Genomic DNA, 18,962 nt, shown 5'->3' with positions numbered 1-18,962 from the left:
TTTCAAGAGAAGGCTTTTTTTCCCCTTCTACAACATTCTTGTAATACAAATATTTACCCAAAGAATTATTATATTTATTAAATTTGTTTATTTCATTATACATTATTTTTATGTAGATATTATACTTTGTTCATTTTGCACTCCCTGTTCTTGATTTTGAATAGGAGTAGAAAGATAATTTTAAATGGAGTATTAGCAAGTTTGCTTTCAAAACTACTGTATGACATCAACTTGGTTTTTTAAATTTGAATTAGAGCATGTCCTCCTGATGGGACACCTGGGTAGCTCAGTTGGTTAAGCATCTGACACTGGATTTCGGCTCAGGTCATGATCTTACAGTTTGTGAGTTCAAGCCCCACATCGGGCTCTGTGCTGACAGTGCAGAGCCTGCTTGAGATTCTCTCCTCCCGTCCCCTCTCTGCCCCTCCCCTCGTTTCTCTCTTTCTCAAAATAAATAAACAAACGTCAAAAAATATATTAAAAAAAAGAAGAACATATCCTTTTGAGTTTCACTGGGAAACTTAGAATTTATTGGAGACCATTGAAATACTGTGAATTGGTATAGGAAGTAAACGCTGATAAGAAAAATATTTATTTGTATATGGAACACATTTATCAAATTGCCAATTTAATGTTAAATACTGTATAGGTTACCACAGAAAATAAAATATTCATGGCCCTTGCCTTCATGGAACTTACATTCTAGTGATTACATCATTAATTTTAAGATATTCACTGTACTGAAAAGTTCTAAGCATAGTGTGCTAACTTGTGTTTAAGTTTAAAGTATAGGTTTTTAATGGTAAGTAATAAAACAAGAAAATAGGTACTTAAATATCTTCAGAGGCATTTGTTCTTATTAGATAATGAATATAAAATTTAGTTTCTTCGAAGTTTAACAGGAGGAAAAAAATTCCTCTTTTTGAGTGAGATGACCTTGTTATCTTTTTAATCTTACTACATACATTGTCCACTTTGAGAGCACAGACTCAGTTTAAATCATTAATTTTCAAGAGAGCTGTGTATGTTCTTTTTTATGTATATATGTATACATACAAGAGTAAAAACTATGAATTCTGCATCATCTCCAGATTCCATAGTAGAGAGATAGTTAATCTTGTTGATTAATTGGTGCTACTGGCAGTGAAATAATAGCATTTCTAAATACATGGCTTTTAAAAAGAATGCTAAGGGGCGCCTGGGTGGCTCAGCTGGTTGAGCATCTGACTTTGGCTCAGGTCATGATCTTACAGCTTGTGAGTTTGAGCCCCAACAGGCTCTGTGTTGACAGCTCAGAGCCTGGAGCCTGCTTCAGATTCTGTGTCCCTCTCTCGCTCTGCCCCTCCCTCACTCATCCTCTGTCTGTCTGCCTCTCTCTCTCTTTCTCTCTCAAGAATAAATAAAACATTAAAAAAAAATCTGTTTGAAAAGAATGCTAAGATCTGAGAATGAAACAGAATGAACTTGAACTGAGCAGGCATGTTGGTAATGAAAAAATGAAGAGAATAAAAAGTATCAACGGAAAGATACATGAAGATGTGTGAAATGTATGAACCTCTGCACTTACTTGGCAAGACGTCCAAGATTAGTACACTCAAGAAGTAGGAAAAGATATATTAGACATTACCAAGTATGGTATTAAGACATATCTGAATCACTATTTCTAAATGCCAAAAATTTCTGTTGGGCCTGGTTATAATTTACGAATAAATATAAATATAAAAGGCCATGAAAAGTGTTTTCTCTCTAACTTTGTAGATTTGGAGTTGCATTTCATTAAGTTTCTAGTTCTCTTAGCACTTCTCTTATCTCTAAAATTTTGCTGACAGTTACTCAGTTGGGTAATCCATACTTTGTGTTCCTTTTTCCATTCTTGATGAGTTTTTCTTTCAGGCTTTTAGATTATGTTGGAATTTCACTTTATATGTCTATTGATGCCTTTAATATAATTCTGTATGTTATACAATGTATTTTCAGTAATGGCTGTATTTTGAGGCAAAGTTTTTCTTAATTTTAGACTTAAATGGCATCCTCAATAAGGAGCTGTATGTCACTGATAACAGTTATCCCTCTCATATAATGTAAAGGCTGTGGACAGAACATTCCTTGGAGAGCAGCTCATAGAACCCCCTCTGATTCAACAAAGCCTAAGTTTGTTGCTGTTCATTGCTTTTAGTACAAAGTAGATCTTCAGAGTGACCTTTACATACATTATACACAATCCTGTTTAAATTCCAGAATCTTTCTTTATATTTTTAATATGAAGAATTTCTCTAGCTCAATTCATCTGAAAGTTTTTATTGATAAATTATGTAGGAAGTAAAGTATAGAAATGATTTGTTGTATTTTAATATTATAGCTATCTTAGTTATATGTTAGAACTTTATATAAATGAGAAACATTTGACAAAAATGGTAGTACTGAATATATTGTGCTTAACTTTTTTATAAAGGACTATGAGCATCATATAGTACTATACCTAATTATCTTATATACTGTTAACTTATAAGAATGCCATTGTGATAAAGTACCTTTTGTTTTAGTCATATAAGATTTGGCTTAAGTGGAGAAGGTCCCATGTAAGTTATTTATCCAGTAGGCAAGGCTAAAATACAACCAAATATTTATTTAGAATTAATATTCTTTAGAAGTTTATTTAGGTAAGTCCTTTGAACATAAAACACTTTTCATGGAAAAATTTATCTTTTCCTAGAGACAGAAATCTTTAGTTGCTTTCTAAAGCAGATGACATGTAAGCCCAAGGCAGTGCTTAACCCATAAATTACATAGGGGTCACATTTTGGAAACTTTAGCTTTTTTGTATCCCAGTGGAATAGTCTTTGGTTTTCTTACCAAAAGGCTTATGTGTTGATTCATTTCCTTTACCAATATGACAATTTCCTGCACACATTTAATGCTTTGGGCAAGATTATAATATGTTAACTAAGATGTTTTTACTAATGTTTTTTTAATTAAGAAAATTTAAAGTTTGGCTATTTTTATAGCCTAACTTGATATCCAAAAATAATATATTATTTGTGTTGTATGCTTTGGCTGTTCTTGTCCATTATTATGCAATACTAGTTTCCTGTAGTCTCAAAATACTGCCTTTAACTATTCTGGGTTGTATGTTTGCATCTTTAACCACATTATGCTTATGGCATGCACTAAGCATTGAGTGATACCTGGTGTTTTTTTCATACTAACCAGAACATGTGGTTTTTAATTGTGAACAGTATTTTAGCTCACCTATTCATAGAATGTATTTGCTTGACTAACGTATGGCCTTTTTTGCTAACGCTTCATGGTTGTCCTACAACCATTTAGGACGCTGCATTGGGATACAGATCCATCAGTTCTTCAGCTTCACTCAGATTCCGATTTGGGGTATTGAATAGATTTTTTACCTTCCCTCTTTTATAGTTAATTTGATTCTTTGTGAAACTGTCCTAATTTTACTTAAATTTCTAATGTACATTATACAGTTAGGGAAAGAGTTAATATTTTACTGTGACACCTCATTTATCCTCTATCATTAGTGAAAGAAATATTTTATGTATATGATTTTTTAGGTACCCTAAGTTTACTTGTTTAAGTTCCAAAGTCCTTTTTTTTATTTCTGTGTTTTTGATGTAAAATTTTCTAAGCTGTGTTACAAACTTCCCAGATTTTTTCTGATACATGTTCTACATACAATTGAAACTTTTCTGGGTTACTAGATATGAATATTAATTTATTTTCCTATATTAATATTTCCTGATGATTCCTTCCTTAGAAGGTTTCAAGAGGAACAGAGCTGTTGGTCATCTACACCATGGCCCCAGATTGTATTGATTTATTCATTAATTCATTCATTCACTCATTTAGTTATTCTAGTCAAATTATAAATGTTTATAGATGCCATTGTTCCTTACTCAGATAGTTGTTTTACACTGATAATTTGTACCTTCTAAAACACATGACCAACACCTTTTGGAATTATGTCTAAAGTCAGAGTAAGTTTTCCCACTTAATTCTTTGATTATGCACTTTTTTCCCTTTGAAGCTAAGATATTCCTAAAGTGGAAAACACATTAAAAATTTATTATGGCCCACATTTGGAACCTTAGAGAAAATTAATCCATTTAATGTACTAATTTTATTTTTTTGTACAAGATTTTGAAAATGATGTTTTATAAGAAAAGTTACTATATTACATATATATGTACATATATATGTATTCATGGGGGTATGTATGTATGTGTGTATACGTACCCTGTGTGTGTATGTATGTATGTGTGCATACATACCCTGCTTGATATTCTGGAAGTTACAGCAGTGCTTTTATTAGATGTTCTTTTAAGACAGTCTTATAATTGAGAATTTCTTTGGGAGTTTGTAAGCATACCACATTATTTGATTTAGAATTTAGATATTCTAATAAACCAAAAAAAAAGATATTTTTTATTTGATCCATTTTCCTCAGTTACAGTTCTCTTCTTTTGTTTATCAAAAAAGAATGTATTCCCTCTGTTTAAAACAGAAGGTGACTTTAGTAGTTTTATGGTGTTCAAAATACCTGTTACTTTAGTTCAAGTATAGACAGTCTGTACTATAGTTTGTCCATGTGTGAATCAAGGACAGTACTGACCATGCAGAGATTAGAGATTTAAAATTTTTAATTTAAATTGACTTTATGATTCTCAATTTCTGCAAAGTAGAAAAAAGGCTTTCAAGAGGAACTTATTTTCCATTCTTAAAGCTGAAGTCTCCTAATGGTGAAGGAAATGAAATGTGGACTGAGTGAGGTCTGTATACCTGACTCTTCAGAAAAGTCAAGATTCCTATCCTCCTGCTAAGAGCATTTCTTATAACCAACAATATTTAGCAGTCCACTCTGAAATTCCTATCCTCTTACTCTATTATGCACACATTTGCTCTAAGAAACTAAATTATTTTCCATTTTAAGGTGAAAAATAAATGAATGATTCAGAAATATCTTTGTTTTTGCTACCTTCTAAATTTCTTTTCTTAAAATAAAGCCAATTCATTGTTCATCTAAAATTTCTTGAATAAAACAGGGTTTTAAATTACAGTGTTGGATACATAATGTTTAATTCTTAATTTTCCAAAATAACATGATTTGATGTAGTCAAAATGTTTCATTTGTTGTATTTAAAAACATTTGTCTTTATTTAGACGAGGACCTATTAAACTTGGAATGGCTAAAATTACACAAGTTGACTTTCCTCCTCGAGAAATCGTCACATATACAAAGGAAACTCAGACTCCAGTTATGGCTCAGCCCAAAGAAGGTGAATATCTATCCTTAATATGATGGGCATTAAGCTTCCATATTGAATAAATGGATTCTTTCTTTTTTTTCTCTTCCTTTTTTTTTGGGGGGGGGGTATATTTTCTTAGGGAAATATGAAACTAATACATTAAGGTTTCTGTATTGATGTATTTGTTTCTTAGAGTTTTAAAACTTCTAGAAGTTAATAAAACTATAAGCTGTGATTATGGTTTTTAATTTTATTGGCATAAACTTGAGTTTTTTAATCCTCATTTTGTCATTGGTATGTGCTGTTTTAGAAGCAGAAAAGGTTAGCAATCTATTTCTCTGTCACTGAGCATAATCCTCTAAAATAGTATATCGCATAGTAAATGAAACCATGTAAATTATTTTCTGTAGAGCATGTATATTCTGATACGCTATCATTGTTACTCGTGTTAATGAACAAATCTAGACCTAATTCTTAAACTTTTTCTTTTGTGATCTAAGGGCTCAATTATATTGAGTTTATAAGCAATCTTTAATCTGTGCATAATGGAGAGAAGTATATACAGACATTGAATGTGGAGTCCTTTGATTCTTAAACCAGAAGGAGTTACCTTTTTTACATTAGGGACTAATTTTTAAAGACATTTTTTTTTTCAACGTTTATTTATTTTTGGGACAGAGAGAGACAGAGCATGAACGGGGGAGGGGCAGAGAGAGAGGGAGACACAGAATCGGAAACAGGCTCCAGGCTCCGAGCCATCAGCCCAGAGCCTGATGCGGGGCTCGAACTCACGGACCGCGAGATCGTGACCTGGCTGAAGTCGGACGCTTAACCGACTGCGCCACCCAGGCGCCCCTATTTTTTTTTTTTAAAGACATTTTTTTTTTCAACGTTTATTTATTTTTGGGACAGAGAGAGACAGAGCATGAACGGGGGAGGGGCAGAGAGAGAGGGTGGGACTAATTTTTAAAATCTCATCAGATAGTTAATGATTCAAGCATGAAGTTAATATGCTAGTTCTTATGTTTTCCAGTGAGGCTAATAAATTTATGTCACAAATAAAAGAGGTTTACATAAGATCCACAGTTTCTTATCTGAAACCTTTGAAGCCATATATGTATTCAAATTCAGAATTTGTCAGATTTTGGAAAAGTTACTAGTAAAGGAGATGTACCATAAGTAAATACTCCAGCAGCATCTTGGACATTAATATTTTGGCAGCAGAAGATATGACTGTTCAAACTAAGTAAGATGAATAATAATTGTAAATAGCTTTATCTGTGGTCAGGGTTTACCACCAAATGAGTTATGGATTTTAGAGTTGTTGATATTTTGGATTGTGGTCCCGTAATAAATTTTCCATTTAGCAATCTGTGCATAAGGAACATTTTTTTCTCTTTGGCCAGGAAGATTCCTATTTAACAATGGAATATCAAACATTAAAATGTTATTTATCAAATTTTTAAAATTTTAGTTGCATTGCTGTATTTCTCCCTGAAGGAGAAACAAAAGTAATATTCACTTCAGAAAGTCTAGAAAATACAAGTAGACAAAAAGGAGAAAAAAATCCTTGAAACCTCTGGCTATTACCAAAGAAAATCTTTAAATTTTCATGTTTATATATACCTCAAAAGGTATTAGGATATACCTGTTTAAGTCTTTTTTTTTATTTAATAGTAGATTATCACATGCACTTTTTAACAACTCTCCTTTCCCTGCCCACTAAGGATGGAAATGAAATAAATACCTTAAACTTTTTTGTTGACTTTCCTCTTGTTCCCAAAAAAACCATACTATTACGCTTGGAAAAATTTGAGGAAATCAGGGTAACATTTTTATCGTAAGTAGTTTTTTTTTTACTTGATCATGCAAATGTTCATTTCTATGGATACGTTTTTTCAGTTCTATTGCTCCATTGATTGGTAAGATTGCTTTCACAGGTGGAAAAATCCTCATCTTACTAGAAAAAAAAGCCACTGATGGTAAACTAAAGACATAAGCAACTTAAAAAAGGAAAGATAAAGTGTTGAACTATCAGTATGGAGAATACTAATACTGCAGGATTCCATAATTTCTGGAAAATAATGTTTTATTAATTAGTATATTCAAGTATTTTAATGTCCCTCTGAAGCTACATTATTAGATATGTTAACTCAAAATGTGAGCAAAATAACCAAAATTAGGGCACAATGACTCATTTAAAAAGTGTATTAGGCTGTCTTTCTTCATCTAATAATTTGGAGATTTATTTTTAGTTATTCCATCATAATTATGAAACGCATCTTGGAATGTTTGAAATGTAAAGCATTCTGAAGCAATTTTGGTCAGTGCCATCATAGTAGACTTAAACTGAGTTTAAGTGAAGAGTTCCTTGTTTTTTTAAAATAATTTTTTTTCTCATTATTACAGTAGTATATCATAGAGAATTTAGAAAATACAGAGAATGAAACTAGGATACTGTCTTTCATCATACACAAAAATAAATTCAAAATGGATTAAAGATTTCAGTATAAGACCTGAAACCATAAAACTCCTGGACTGGAAGAAAACATAGACAGTAAGTTCTTTGACATCAGTCTTAGCCATATTTTTTTAGACCAGTTTCCTCAGGCAAGGGCAGCAAAAAGTAAAATAAGCAAATGGGATTACGTTAAACTAAAAAGTTTTTGTGAAACCATCAACCAAAGAGGTGACCTAGCGAATGGGAAAAGAAATTAACAAATCATACATCTGAATAGGGGTTAATATCCAAAATATATAAAGAACTTAGACATTATAAAAATAAACTCAATTAAAAAATGGGCAGAGGACTTGAATAGACCTCTTTCCAAAGAAGACATACAGATGGCCAATAGACACATGAAAAGATGTTCAACGTCACTAGTCATCAGGGAAGTGCAAATCAAAACTACAGTGAGATATCACCTCACACCTGTCATATTGGGTAGAATCAAAAAGACAAAAAATAACAGATGTTGGGTGAGCATGTGGAGAAAAGGGAACCTTTGTACACTATTGGTGGGAATGTAACTTGGTGCAGCCACTCTAGAAAACAGTGTGGAGATTTGTCAAAAACTTAAAAATGGAGTCACCATATGATCCAGCAGTTCCACTCTGGGTATTTATCAGAAGAAAATGAAAACACCAATTTGAACATTATATGCACCCTTATGTTCATTGCAGCATTGTTTACAATAGTCCAAAATATGGAAGCAACCTAAGTGTACATCTATAGATGAGTGGGTAAAGAAGATGTAGTGTGTATATATACAATGGAATATTACTCAGCCATAAAAATAATGAGCTCTTGTCTTTTGTGACAACGTGGATGGACCTAGAAGGTATTATGCTAAGTGAAATAAGAGAAAGTTACTGTATGTTTGCGCTTGTATGTGGAGTCTAAAACACAATAAAAAACCCGAAACAGAACCCAAAGAGACTCATAGATACAGGAAGCAAACTGTTGGTTACCAGAGGGGGCAGATGTTGGGGGTGGGTGAAATAAGTGAAGGGGATTAAGAGGTACAAACTACCAGTTATAAAATAAATGAGTCATGGGAATATAATATACTGCATAGAGAATATACTCAATATTATAACTTCATATAGTGACAGATGGTAACTAGACTTATTGTTGGGGTCATTTTGTAGTGTATAAAAATATTAGATCACTATGATGTATACCTGAAACTAATAGGATATTTGTGACAATTACACTTCAGTTAAAAATATATATATAGGGTGCCTGGTTGGCTCAGTCGGTCAAGTGTCCGACTTTGGCTCAGGTCATGACCTTATGGTTTGTGAGTTCAAGCCCGGTGTCCGCTCTTTGCTGACATTTCAGAGCCTGGAGTCTGCTTTGGATTCTGTGTCTCCCTCTCTTTCTGCCCCTCCTCTGCTCATGCTTGTCTCTCAAAAATGAATAAACGTGGGGCACCTGGGTGGCGCAGTCGGTTAAGCGTCCGACTTCAGCCAGGTTACGATCTCGCGGTCCGTGAGTTCGAGCCCCGCGTCGGGCTCTGGGCTGATGGCTCAGAGCCTGGAGCCTGTTTCCGATTCTGTGTCTCCCTCTCTCTCTGCCCCTCCCCCGTTCATGCTCTGTCTCTCTCTGTCCCAAAAATAAATAAACGTTGAAAAAATGAATAAACGTTAAAAAAAATTTTTTAAAGTATGTGTAGGATGAGCACTGGGTGTTGTATGGAAACCAATTTTACAAATTATATATTAAAAAATATTATGTGTATAAAGGATATAAAGAGGAAATGTCACGATTCCATTGTGTAATAGCCGCTGTTAATATTTCCAGTTTTCTGTGATCTATTTTTTCAAAAATTCTGTGTATATGTATATACACACACAAATATATATACACATATGGTTTTATATCCTGTTTGAAATTTGCATTTTAATTGCTAATTTTTGAGATGTGTATAAATTTTTATTTATTTATTTTTAAATTTTTCGTGGGGCTTGAACCCATGAACCATGAGATCATGACCTGAGCCGAAGTCAGATGCTTAACTGACTAAGCCACCCTGGTGCCCCTGTGTGTAAATTTTTAAGTGTGAACATGTAACTTACTGTAACTTACTGCCTTTGAACTAATTTGAATGTATAGCTGTATAAGACTGGCATTTTTACAAAATTCTTTTTCCTGTTTTTATTTTGCAAGTAATTAAAAATTTGAAAGATCCTGATTTGTTAGATAGGCTGATGATCCAGAAGCACAAAATAAACTGTATTCTTTTCAGTTTTAAATTATTTGGAACAAGGCCTTTAGCATTTTCCATGAGTGTAATAAGGACTGTTTCTTCTTAGCTGCTGTAATACCTGGTCTGGAATAGTGCCTGGCATGTAGTAAGAACATAATATTTGGTGAAGGAATTAATTGTTTATATCTACTGTGGAGAATAATTTTGCTTACTTGGGTTATTAATTTTCATGCATTCACTCTGGAAGTAACTACTGGAAAATGGGTTATTTTCAAGTATTAATGCTACAGTATAATTATTGATGAAATTGGTGAAAAAGTGTGATTAGTCTCAGTTCTTGGTTTAATGTGACTATATAATTTTCTAATCTCTATTTGCTCTTAGATCTATAAATGAAACCACTATAGATTCTCCTTATAGCCTTTGTGGATTCCATTGTGACAAACTATGTAGATACTAATGTGTTATTTTATGTTCCTGTGTATCCCTCAATGTTTTGAACAAAATTGAACATGTTAGCATCTTTCAAATATATTATTTTAGCTATTTATTTGTAAACAGTTCTTCAAACTTTATGTTTAATAGCTGAAAATTTTAACAGCTAAGAGTGCTACATGTCAGATATAGTGTAAGCACTTCACGTTATTGCTAATCCTCTCACCAAATATTGGTTCTTTTTACACATGAAGAAGGTAAAACTGAAGGAGATAGTTTATCAAGGGTCACGTAGCTGGTAGCTAAGATTCTAAACCAAGTCTGATTCTAAGATGTGCTTTCTGTCACATGCTGCCACTAAAGCAGCATTTTCTACTTTTCATAATAGTAACCTATGATAAAAATTCAATTTATAGTATAATACAGTACAGACGTGGGTACAGATGTATCACTGAAACAAAAGTTTTATTAAATAGCACCTCCCCTTTTGTTACATTTCTTTTTTTTTTAATGAAAAATGACCATAATGTGCTACATTTATATCTGCATCCGGATAATATTTTATAGTAATTGTCTAAGAGTAATGAATAAACAGCTTTGATCTTTCATAGTGCTGTGTGTAATTTTTCTTATCTTATTGAAGGTGAAGTGACAAGATACTTGAACTCAGCCTAGTTTCTATTGATTATGTCTGCATCAGCAGTACTACCTTTTAAATGTTCTTATGCAGACTAGACCTAGATACTACAATTAATGAAGGTCCTATTTGCAACCTAACAAGTATTCACTATTCTACAATTTTATGGAGTATGCACTGTATATGAAGGCACTAAGTCATTTTTGTTGTTGTTGTTGTTTCAAGTTGAGTTATGTAAGTGAAGGAGAATGAGAAACTTCTCCTGCTACCATAGGGCCATCCTTACCCTTTGGAGCTGTTGATAAAAATGAAATCATTTCTGTATTATTATAATTATTTTCATGTCTAGGGCTCTTATATTAAGTTTCTTTTCCCAATTTGGGAAAGTTTTAGAAAGAAAGAAAAAAAAGCTGAAATTAAGGTTTTTTAATGAAAACACTTTGTGCTGAACTGCACTTGTACTCATCCATTTTTTTAATGCAGTGGTTCTCAAACTTAGCCTGGTTGGTTTCCATTTAAGAATTATGTAACAAATTCCCAAACTCACCATGAGACAGAATTGCTGGAATTACAATTTGAGTGTAGCAGACAGTAAATTAAACTTGGGTAGGCAGTGTAATCAGTGCAGAAGTAATATGAGTTACTAAATTGAAGATAAAAATTGGTGTTAGGCTTAACTCTACCATTTTTTTTTTTAAGGCTGAATCTATTATTTTAAAAAGCAGTGGGTGTTTTGTTTTGTTTTGTTTTTTTGCTTTGTTTTTCTTTTTCCCCATTCTAGCCATCTTCTTGGTTTCAAGTTTACTCTGTAAGTTGGTAGCACTGTTTCTGAACTGAGGTGCTTTGCTGTCTTAAAGCACCTACTGTGAATGAAATTGACTAGGAACATGTGACCTCAGTCAATTTCTCTCTCGGCAGGTAAAAAGCTTCTTATGGTGCCCACAGATAAACTCCTGGAAAAGTTACTTTCTTCCCTTACCTTTTAGAAGTCTAACTCTTTTGAAAATAGAATTATTTTTTCTTACCTACCTTTTCAGGATGAATTTTTTTGTTGCTATTTTTAGACAGATTTTCAAAGGGGAAGAAATCTGTCACCTAATGTAATCAGTTTGTTTACATCAGAGGAAACTGAGGCCTGAGGAAGTTAATTGACAAGCCTGTCCTTGCAGTGTGGGTGAATACTAGGGCCACAACCAGAACGTGGCTTTTGATTTCCCCTGAAGTGCAGTTCTTATGCTATTCCAATGTCTTATCTGTGGGAGTTTTACCATTACTTTTGGTGTTGGTTTAGTAACCAGATATTTTTCCTCAGAAACGTCAATTAGTATTTATAATGTATAGAAAAGTATTATAAGTAAACAGCTCTAAGTTGTTTTTTTTTTGCATCATCTCAATATCTATCAGTAATCCACGCTTACCAGGTAGACTAAATTTGTGGGCCTTCTTGTTGGTACTACCCTTGTCCAAAATTGATTTTTCTTTTTTAAATTCTGGAATAAATAAGGTATTTAATAAATTCATTTAACCCTTAGAGAATCTGTGAGAATGTAAATATAATTGAAAATTAAAGCGTTTGTTCTAAATCTTAAAGACTTTTAATCAGCATATCTGAAATTATGGCTTGAGAAAAATGTAATGTTTATGACATCATAGATCTCAGGATCTATGTAAATGATGCCACTACTGCCTAGATAAAATCTGAATTTTGTATAAGAAAGACCATGTAGAGAGACAAATTGTGTTAAATGGTATAATTGAAATTTTACTTCTTTCTTATTTTCCCCCCAAGTTAGCATTAGATCTGTATTCAAAATATTTCCTGATTAAAAAGTCTGCTATATATCTTCCTTTGTTGAAGCTCTAAATTATTAAGGAAATCCAAGTAACCTTGCATATCACTCTATGTTATTTAAAAAAATAATAAAAGGAGTGGATTCTGTTGATCCATTCATGAAGCTTTGTCCCAACATAAGGTTCTCTTAATATTGATTTTAAAGAATAAGGTGTAAGCAAATGAGATTAAGGACAAATGGGTTGAAATGAAGTGGGTCAAATGATTTTGATCTAGAAATTTTTAAAGGAAAACTATTTATATCTAATTTATATTTTAAAACTAATGATGAAAGCATTTCCCTCTAATAGTTTATGAAAGATTTTGTGAAGTTATTCATAAGTTGAATTTTTGAAAATTATGTTTTTATATGTAACAAATTTTCTAATTTTTAGAACTTTGGTGGCAACTTCCTTTGTACCATGAATAATCAACCTACTGTGTAACTTAGGAATACTCCATAGGACATTAAATTATCTTAAAATAGGGCACACCGATATAATGAAACTACAAAATAAATTTATAGACAACAAATGTATTTCCTAAATAACATTAATGCACTAATGATGGGATTTGTTTTTCACTTCATAATGAGAATTAATCGTGATAAGTGATAGATTAAAAAGTATTAGTGTTTAGTGAGGATTCTCTAGAATGTTACACATTACCTGTTAAATGTGTTATAATATTTTAAAATAATTCAAAGTATACTTTGTCGCTTATTCTTAACTCAGATGTCTCTTAAATGTAATGTGAGATATAGATGAGAAAACTTGCTCTGTAGACTCCTTCCCTCAGCTTAACAAAAGCCACCCATTTTACAGATGATTTAACTTTGATTAACCTACTCCATTGTAACAGATTATTCCGACAACTGGAATTTCATTCTTTGGTGTTATTTCTAGGTGCAGCTTAATTTACAGAACAGCTTTTCTTTCCATCTCACCAAAATACATCACAATTTTGATGTTAACTCAAAGTAAAAATTCAATGGTTCATTAAACCTAGTCTTAGCATTCATTGACAAGAGATTTGTCATTTTAAAAGTAACTGCTACTTTATGCATTCTTTACTGCTCAGTTTATAACCCTAGATTCCCTGTCAGAGAAAGCATGGAGTTAACCACTTAGCATATTGCAATGAATATTCATCAATAAATTGATGTGACATGGCAGTCCCATTTTTCAGTCTTCTTGCTCTGTTGCATTTTTTTTCTGTTTTAAATATATTATAGTTTATCATGTAATAAGGGCTAGCTTAGAAAATTTCCAGAATTATGATACTATATTTTTGATCATGTTAATAGTCATTTAGTAGCTATTGTATTAGTTTTTAATAAGAGAAGTGTATTTGTTCAGAGGAACATTCTCTAATCTGATGTTACTGATGGGTGTTTTCGTCAAATATTTGGTATATATAGGTAATTGCCTAAGACCAACTTTATAATAGAAATATTTTTTGTAGTTTTTAAGAACAGATCATTTGTTTTATGTTCCTTGAAATTTTATTTAGCTTAGTCTTTTGACCTATCACAGTTTTTAAATCAGTTTTTAATCCATGTAGTAAGGGAGCTGTGTATATTCACTTTAAAACAAAATCCTGAAAACATGTATCTAAATGGTAAGTCATCATTCAGCTACAAGTAAACTATATGGGCAAATAGCATAGCAAATGCCGTATAATAGGCAGATATAGATCACTGTCTAACATACTTCATCTACATTTTAAATTTTAAAAGGAAAAGAGTGTCTATAAACAAGATCTTTTCTGTTAAATATGTAGATTATGAGGTCACTTAGCACTAAAGTACTGACCATATACATTATGACAGGAATTTGACACCTGTCATTGGAAATGGTACTTAGAAGCCGTATAATGCAACAAAGTTGAGGGAGGAAAATACAACGTGGGTAGGAGGCTGTAATTTATAATTCACAGTGCTCAAGAATGACCTGTCCAGGGTATCTCAAAATCCTTCTCTTTGATTTTAGGATTTACATACAGTAAACCCTGCTAGTAAACAAAATTGATTAGGATAGCTAACAGCAGAAAATAGAATATATATATATATATATATATATGTGTATATATATATATGTATATATACATATATATATTCTCAGACTTCATTTTTAATTGAAGTAAATATATCATTCTAAAAGTCAGCTTCTGAGTTAAATGTAATTCACCTATTTTATTACATTACACCTGTAGGTGATTTTATGGTAGAATTTCATCCTAATGTTTGAGCAGTGCAGTATAGAATTGTTACCAGTTATACTGTTTTCAGATTAATAATCTGTTGTATATGAGAATTCATCTAAAAAGAAGTACTGTCTTTCTGTTTCTCTGTGTGATTATTTTGCCCAAAAAAAGCTTTCATTTTTTTAAGTAGCACAAAAGCTGTAATTGGCATGCTTTGTAAGGAAGTGTCAATGTGCAAGAGAGTGGCGATCACTAAGAATTCTTTTACGTGTTCTTTCCCCTTTGCACCACCGCCTCCTCAGCAGGGTCACTGAGATCACTAGCTTTTCTTGAAATGGCCATTTTCACTGGCAGGTGCATTATACCCTGTATTTTCAGATTGTTTTTCCATTCTGAATGTTTGGCAGGTTGATTGCTCTGGCTGCATTGACGGAGAAAGGGCTGACAAATGCGGTTGGGCTGGCTGAAAAGACAGTGATTACTGTTTTCCTTTGTGGCTGATTGAGGCCCTTGAAAGGAAAAATTTTAACCTTCACCATTTGGTTCAAAAGTATGAGCATATATTGAAATCATTCGTGCCATTTATCCTAGTTCTGTAAACTTGTCAGAACGTAAAAATCGCTCAATTTCAAGTAATGTCGGATTGGCATACGTCATTATCATTTTGATTAAGTTGGAGGTTGTATCATTGTGTGCATTATACAGTGTCATTTAAAGCTTTCTCTCCTACAGGTACAGTTATATTTTTATTGCTTATACTATAGACTTAGAAAGATTTTCATAGCTCTCCAAACCTAACACTATGTGTGTGGTTTGGCAGCTGGTGTGGCCTACAAGCTGCATTTTGTTTGCAGGGTAAAGGCTTATCTGTAGGCCTCCTGGAGTGTGGGTAATTGCACAGGCTCACCATTGGGGAGAGACAGGATTGGAAGCAGCCGAGCGGAAGAATGTTGTGCCATCCCTTTGCCACCTTGCAGCAGAAAGACACAATCCCGGCAGTGCCATCTGGTTGTTGCTATCTTGTCAGCTGGCCTGGCTGCTGGGACCATGACTTGGCAGCTGGTTCCCATCCTTGACCAGTTCTTTTGTGTATGTAGCATGTATGTGTGCTTTAGATAATTTTGAACGTAGGTTGGGGAAATGACTATAACTAACAAGTCCCCTTATTGAATAGGCCCTCATTACTTCAGATGCACTGTGCTGTAGACGCCTGCTGCCATTCCCTTATAGACAAATGACACATCTGTTTAGGCAGTGAAAATAACCGTTTTCTCCATAGAAAATCTATCCCAGTATGTAGCGCAGAGTTGTATGTTCTAAAACATTCTAAAGTAAGTGATTTTAAGGTATCTCTTGGTTTAGAAAGGAGATTTAGTAATAAAGTCTTCTTATAAACATTGTATATTATCTCAATATATATTTTTGTTCAAGTTAATAAAACATTATTTTAAGTGCTTATTGCCACATCATGCAACGGTACATAATGAGACTTGCATTTAAAATGACAGAATAGAAAATGTGGTCTCATAGCTATTATCTTTAAAATCTGCCTCTCAAATAGCAACCTGAGAGTTAATGTAAGCCGTCTTTATGCCATATGAAGACCCATTAGACACTGATGGTTTCAGATCACAAGTAAGCAGCCAGCTCTGTAGGCTATTTTAGACATTTGATTTTCTTCATTCTGCAGCATTAATGTGTCAGCATGCTACATAAAACTATGCAGGAGTTACATGTTATTCTGTCTGGAATGATAAATGCTTGCAAGCTTTTAGAGATTTCCATGAGGAATTTATCCTAGTTGCATATATATCTTATTTCAGTTTATGTAGCTACAAAATTTGGAATGACTGTTGGAGGTGCCACATAGGTATGTATAAACACCAAGAAGTTCCACTTATTTCTTTCTTTAAAATTGTGTTGATGAAGTTTGTATCATTTTTACTCATTCTGTCTTATCAGTGGTTTATCTTTAGCTTTTATCTGCAGTTAGTTAGATACCTTCTGAACTATTGCTCAGAAGTTCAGTTATTTTCATAGAAATAATTTTTGTGTTACTGCTCTGTGTTTTTAGATGAAGAGGAAGAAGATGACGTAGTGACTCCTAAACCACCTATTGAACCTGAAGAAGAGAAAACTTTAAAGAAAGATGAAGAAAATGATAGTAAAGGTATCTTAAAGAATTTAACTTTAAAAAATTTTGTTGATTCCAATTAAGATTTTTTAAATTCTTTATGTGTTAAGGTAGAATAAAATGCTCTAAATCGATGAGGCGAACCTAGTTGGAAAAAAAATGTGTGGCATTCACTGATCCAAACTGTGATAGTGAGTTGACGTGATTTGATGGACATAAATCAGACTTCAGGAAAACATTTGTTTTCCAGCTCCCCCTCATGAGCTGACTGAAGAAGAAAAGCAACAAATCTTACACTCGGAGGAGTTTTTAAGTTTCTTTGACCATTCCACAAGAATTGTAGAAAGAGCTCTTTCTGAGCAGATTAACATCTTCTTTGACTACAGCGGAAGAGATTTAGAAGACAAAGAAGGGTAATATTTAATTGCTAAAATTACGGCTTCAGCAACATTACTTTAAGATTACTTAAATTACTTTAAGATCAAGAGTGAGAAGTTATAACACCATCTTTTTTTGGGTTTTATTCTTTTTCTGTAGAGAGATTCAAGCAGGTGCTAAACTGTCATTAAATCGACAATTTTTTGATGAACGTTGGTCAAAACATCGTGTTGTTAGTTGTTTGGATTGGTCATCTCAGGTAAATTGTAACAGAATTGGTTACTGTTAACTCATTTCTGAATTAAAATTAATAGACACTTTTAATTATGGAAATGTAATTAAATCAATATATATCATTTAAGGTAATAATGGATGATGGTTCTAATGTTATCATATTTATTTTATTTTATATACTTTGGAAGAAAGGATTGGAAACACTATTTATATTTAAAACTCAAGATTGAATTTATGCCACAACCCAGGTTTACTGATTTCAGTTGCTCACTGAATCCTTTGGATAAAATTGCAGCATGTTTTAATAAAATGTTTTAACATTAACATTTAACATTTTATTAAATGTTTTAATGTTAAAACATTTTAAATAACTAATTGTAGTAACTTAAAGTTGTGTTAACATCCCATTGAGCATTAACTCTAGAGATATCTCTCTTGCGGAAATGTTAGGTATTTGTATTTGCAAAACAATTGATAAAAACAGTTGAGTAACTAAGAATGTGAGGCAATTCTTACGCATAGCATTTTTTTTCCCACTTGATTCTTGTGAGCAGTATCCAGAGCTACTCGTGGCTTCCTATAATAACAATGAAGATGCTCCTCACGAGCCGGATGGTGTGGCCCTTGTATGGAATATGAAATACAAAAAAACTACCCCCGAATATGTGTTTCACTGCCAGGTAAGATGGTCTCTTAACAGTCTTCCCTAAGTTTAAGAATTCATTAATGAATTTAGACAAGTGCCTTTTTTCTTTTCTTGTCAACATGATGATTTCATTGGATTGGCATTTACTAAACCACCCCATATTTGCAAACAGATGTTAACAGAAAACTGAGGACTTCTCAGTTCAACATGATATGCCTTTTGTAGCTTTTCTGACATCTCTTATGTTTAATCACACCTAAAGTCCTTTGCAGTTGTGATTTTCTGTTATTGTGATTGATTGTTTAAAAGGAATCTTTTATAAAATGTCTTTTCTACAGGGAGTTTCTCAGGAACTTATTTGCTGAATATACAATTAGATGGTTGGCCCACTGAATTACTTATACATGGCCTGAGGAATTGGAACTAGATAGTTTTAACTAGAAACATATGTTTGAAGCAGGAAACAGATGCAGATTTTTAAAGTGG

At 32.8% G+C, this 18,962-nt stretch overlaps 1 protein-coding gene across 3 annotated transcripts in view; it reads left to right on the top strand.

Moving 5' to 3' along the window:
- The window catches only part of DYNC1I2 (dynein cytoplasmic 1 intermediate chain 2), a 58,842-nt gene that overhangs the window by 18,819 nt on the left and 21,061 nt on the right, over positions 1-18,962 (top strand). For all 3 annotated transcript variants that reach the window (XM_047084066.1, XM_047084067.1, XM_047084065.1), the window contains exons 5-9: positions 5,179-5,294; positions 17,159-17,254; positions 17,469-17,631; positions 17,756-17,855; positions 18,385-18,510. In XM_047084066.1, coding sequence (XP_046940022.1) covers positions 5,179-5,294; positions 17,159-17,254; positions 17,469-17,631; positions 17,756-17,855; positions 18,385-18,510 — 601 coding nt within the window. The remainder of the gene's footprint in view (positions 1-5,178; positions 5,295-17,158; positions 17,255-17,468; positions 17,632-17,755; positions 17,856-18,384; positions 18,511-18,962) is intronic.

Source organism: Lynx rufus, unplaced genomic scaffold (assembly GCF_022079265.1).
Source record: "Lynx rufus isolate CCGP_SWC_20201006 ecotype Redwood Valley unplaced genomic scaffold, mLynRuf1.p SCAF_2, whole genome shotgun sequence".
Taxonomy (NCBI): Eukaryota; Metazoa; Chordata; class Mammalia; order Carnivora; family Felidae; genus Lynx; species Lynx rufus.
This window is presented reverse-complemented; position numbering and strand designations above follow the sequence as displayed.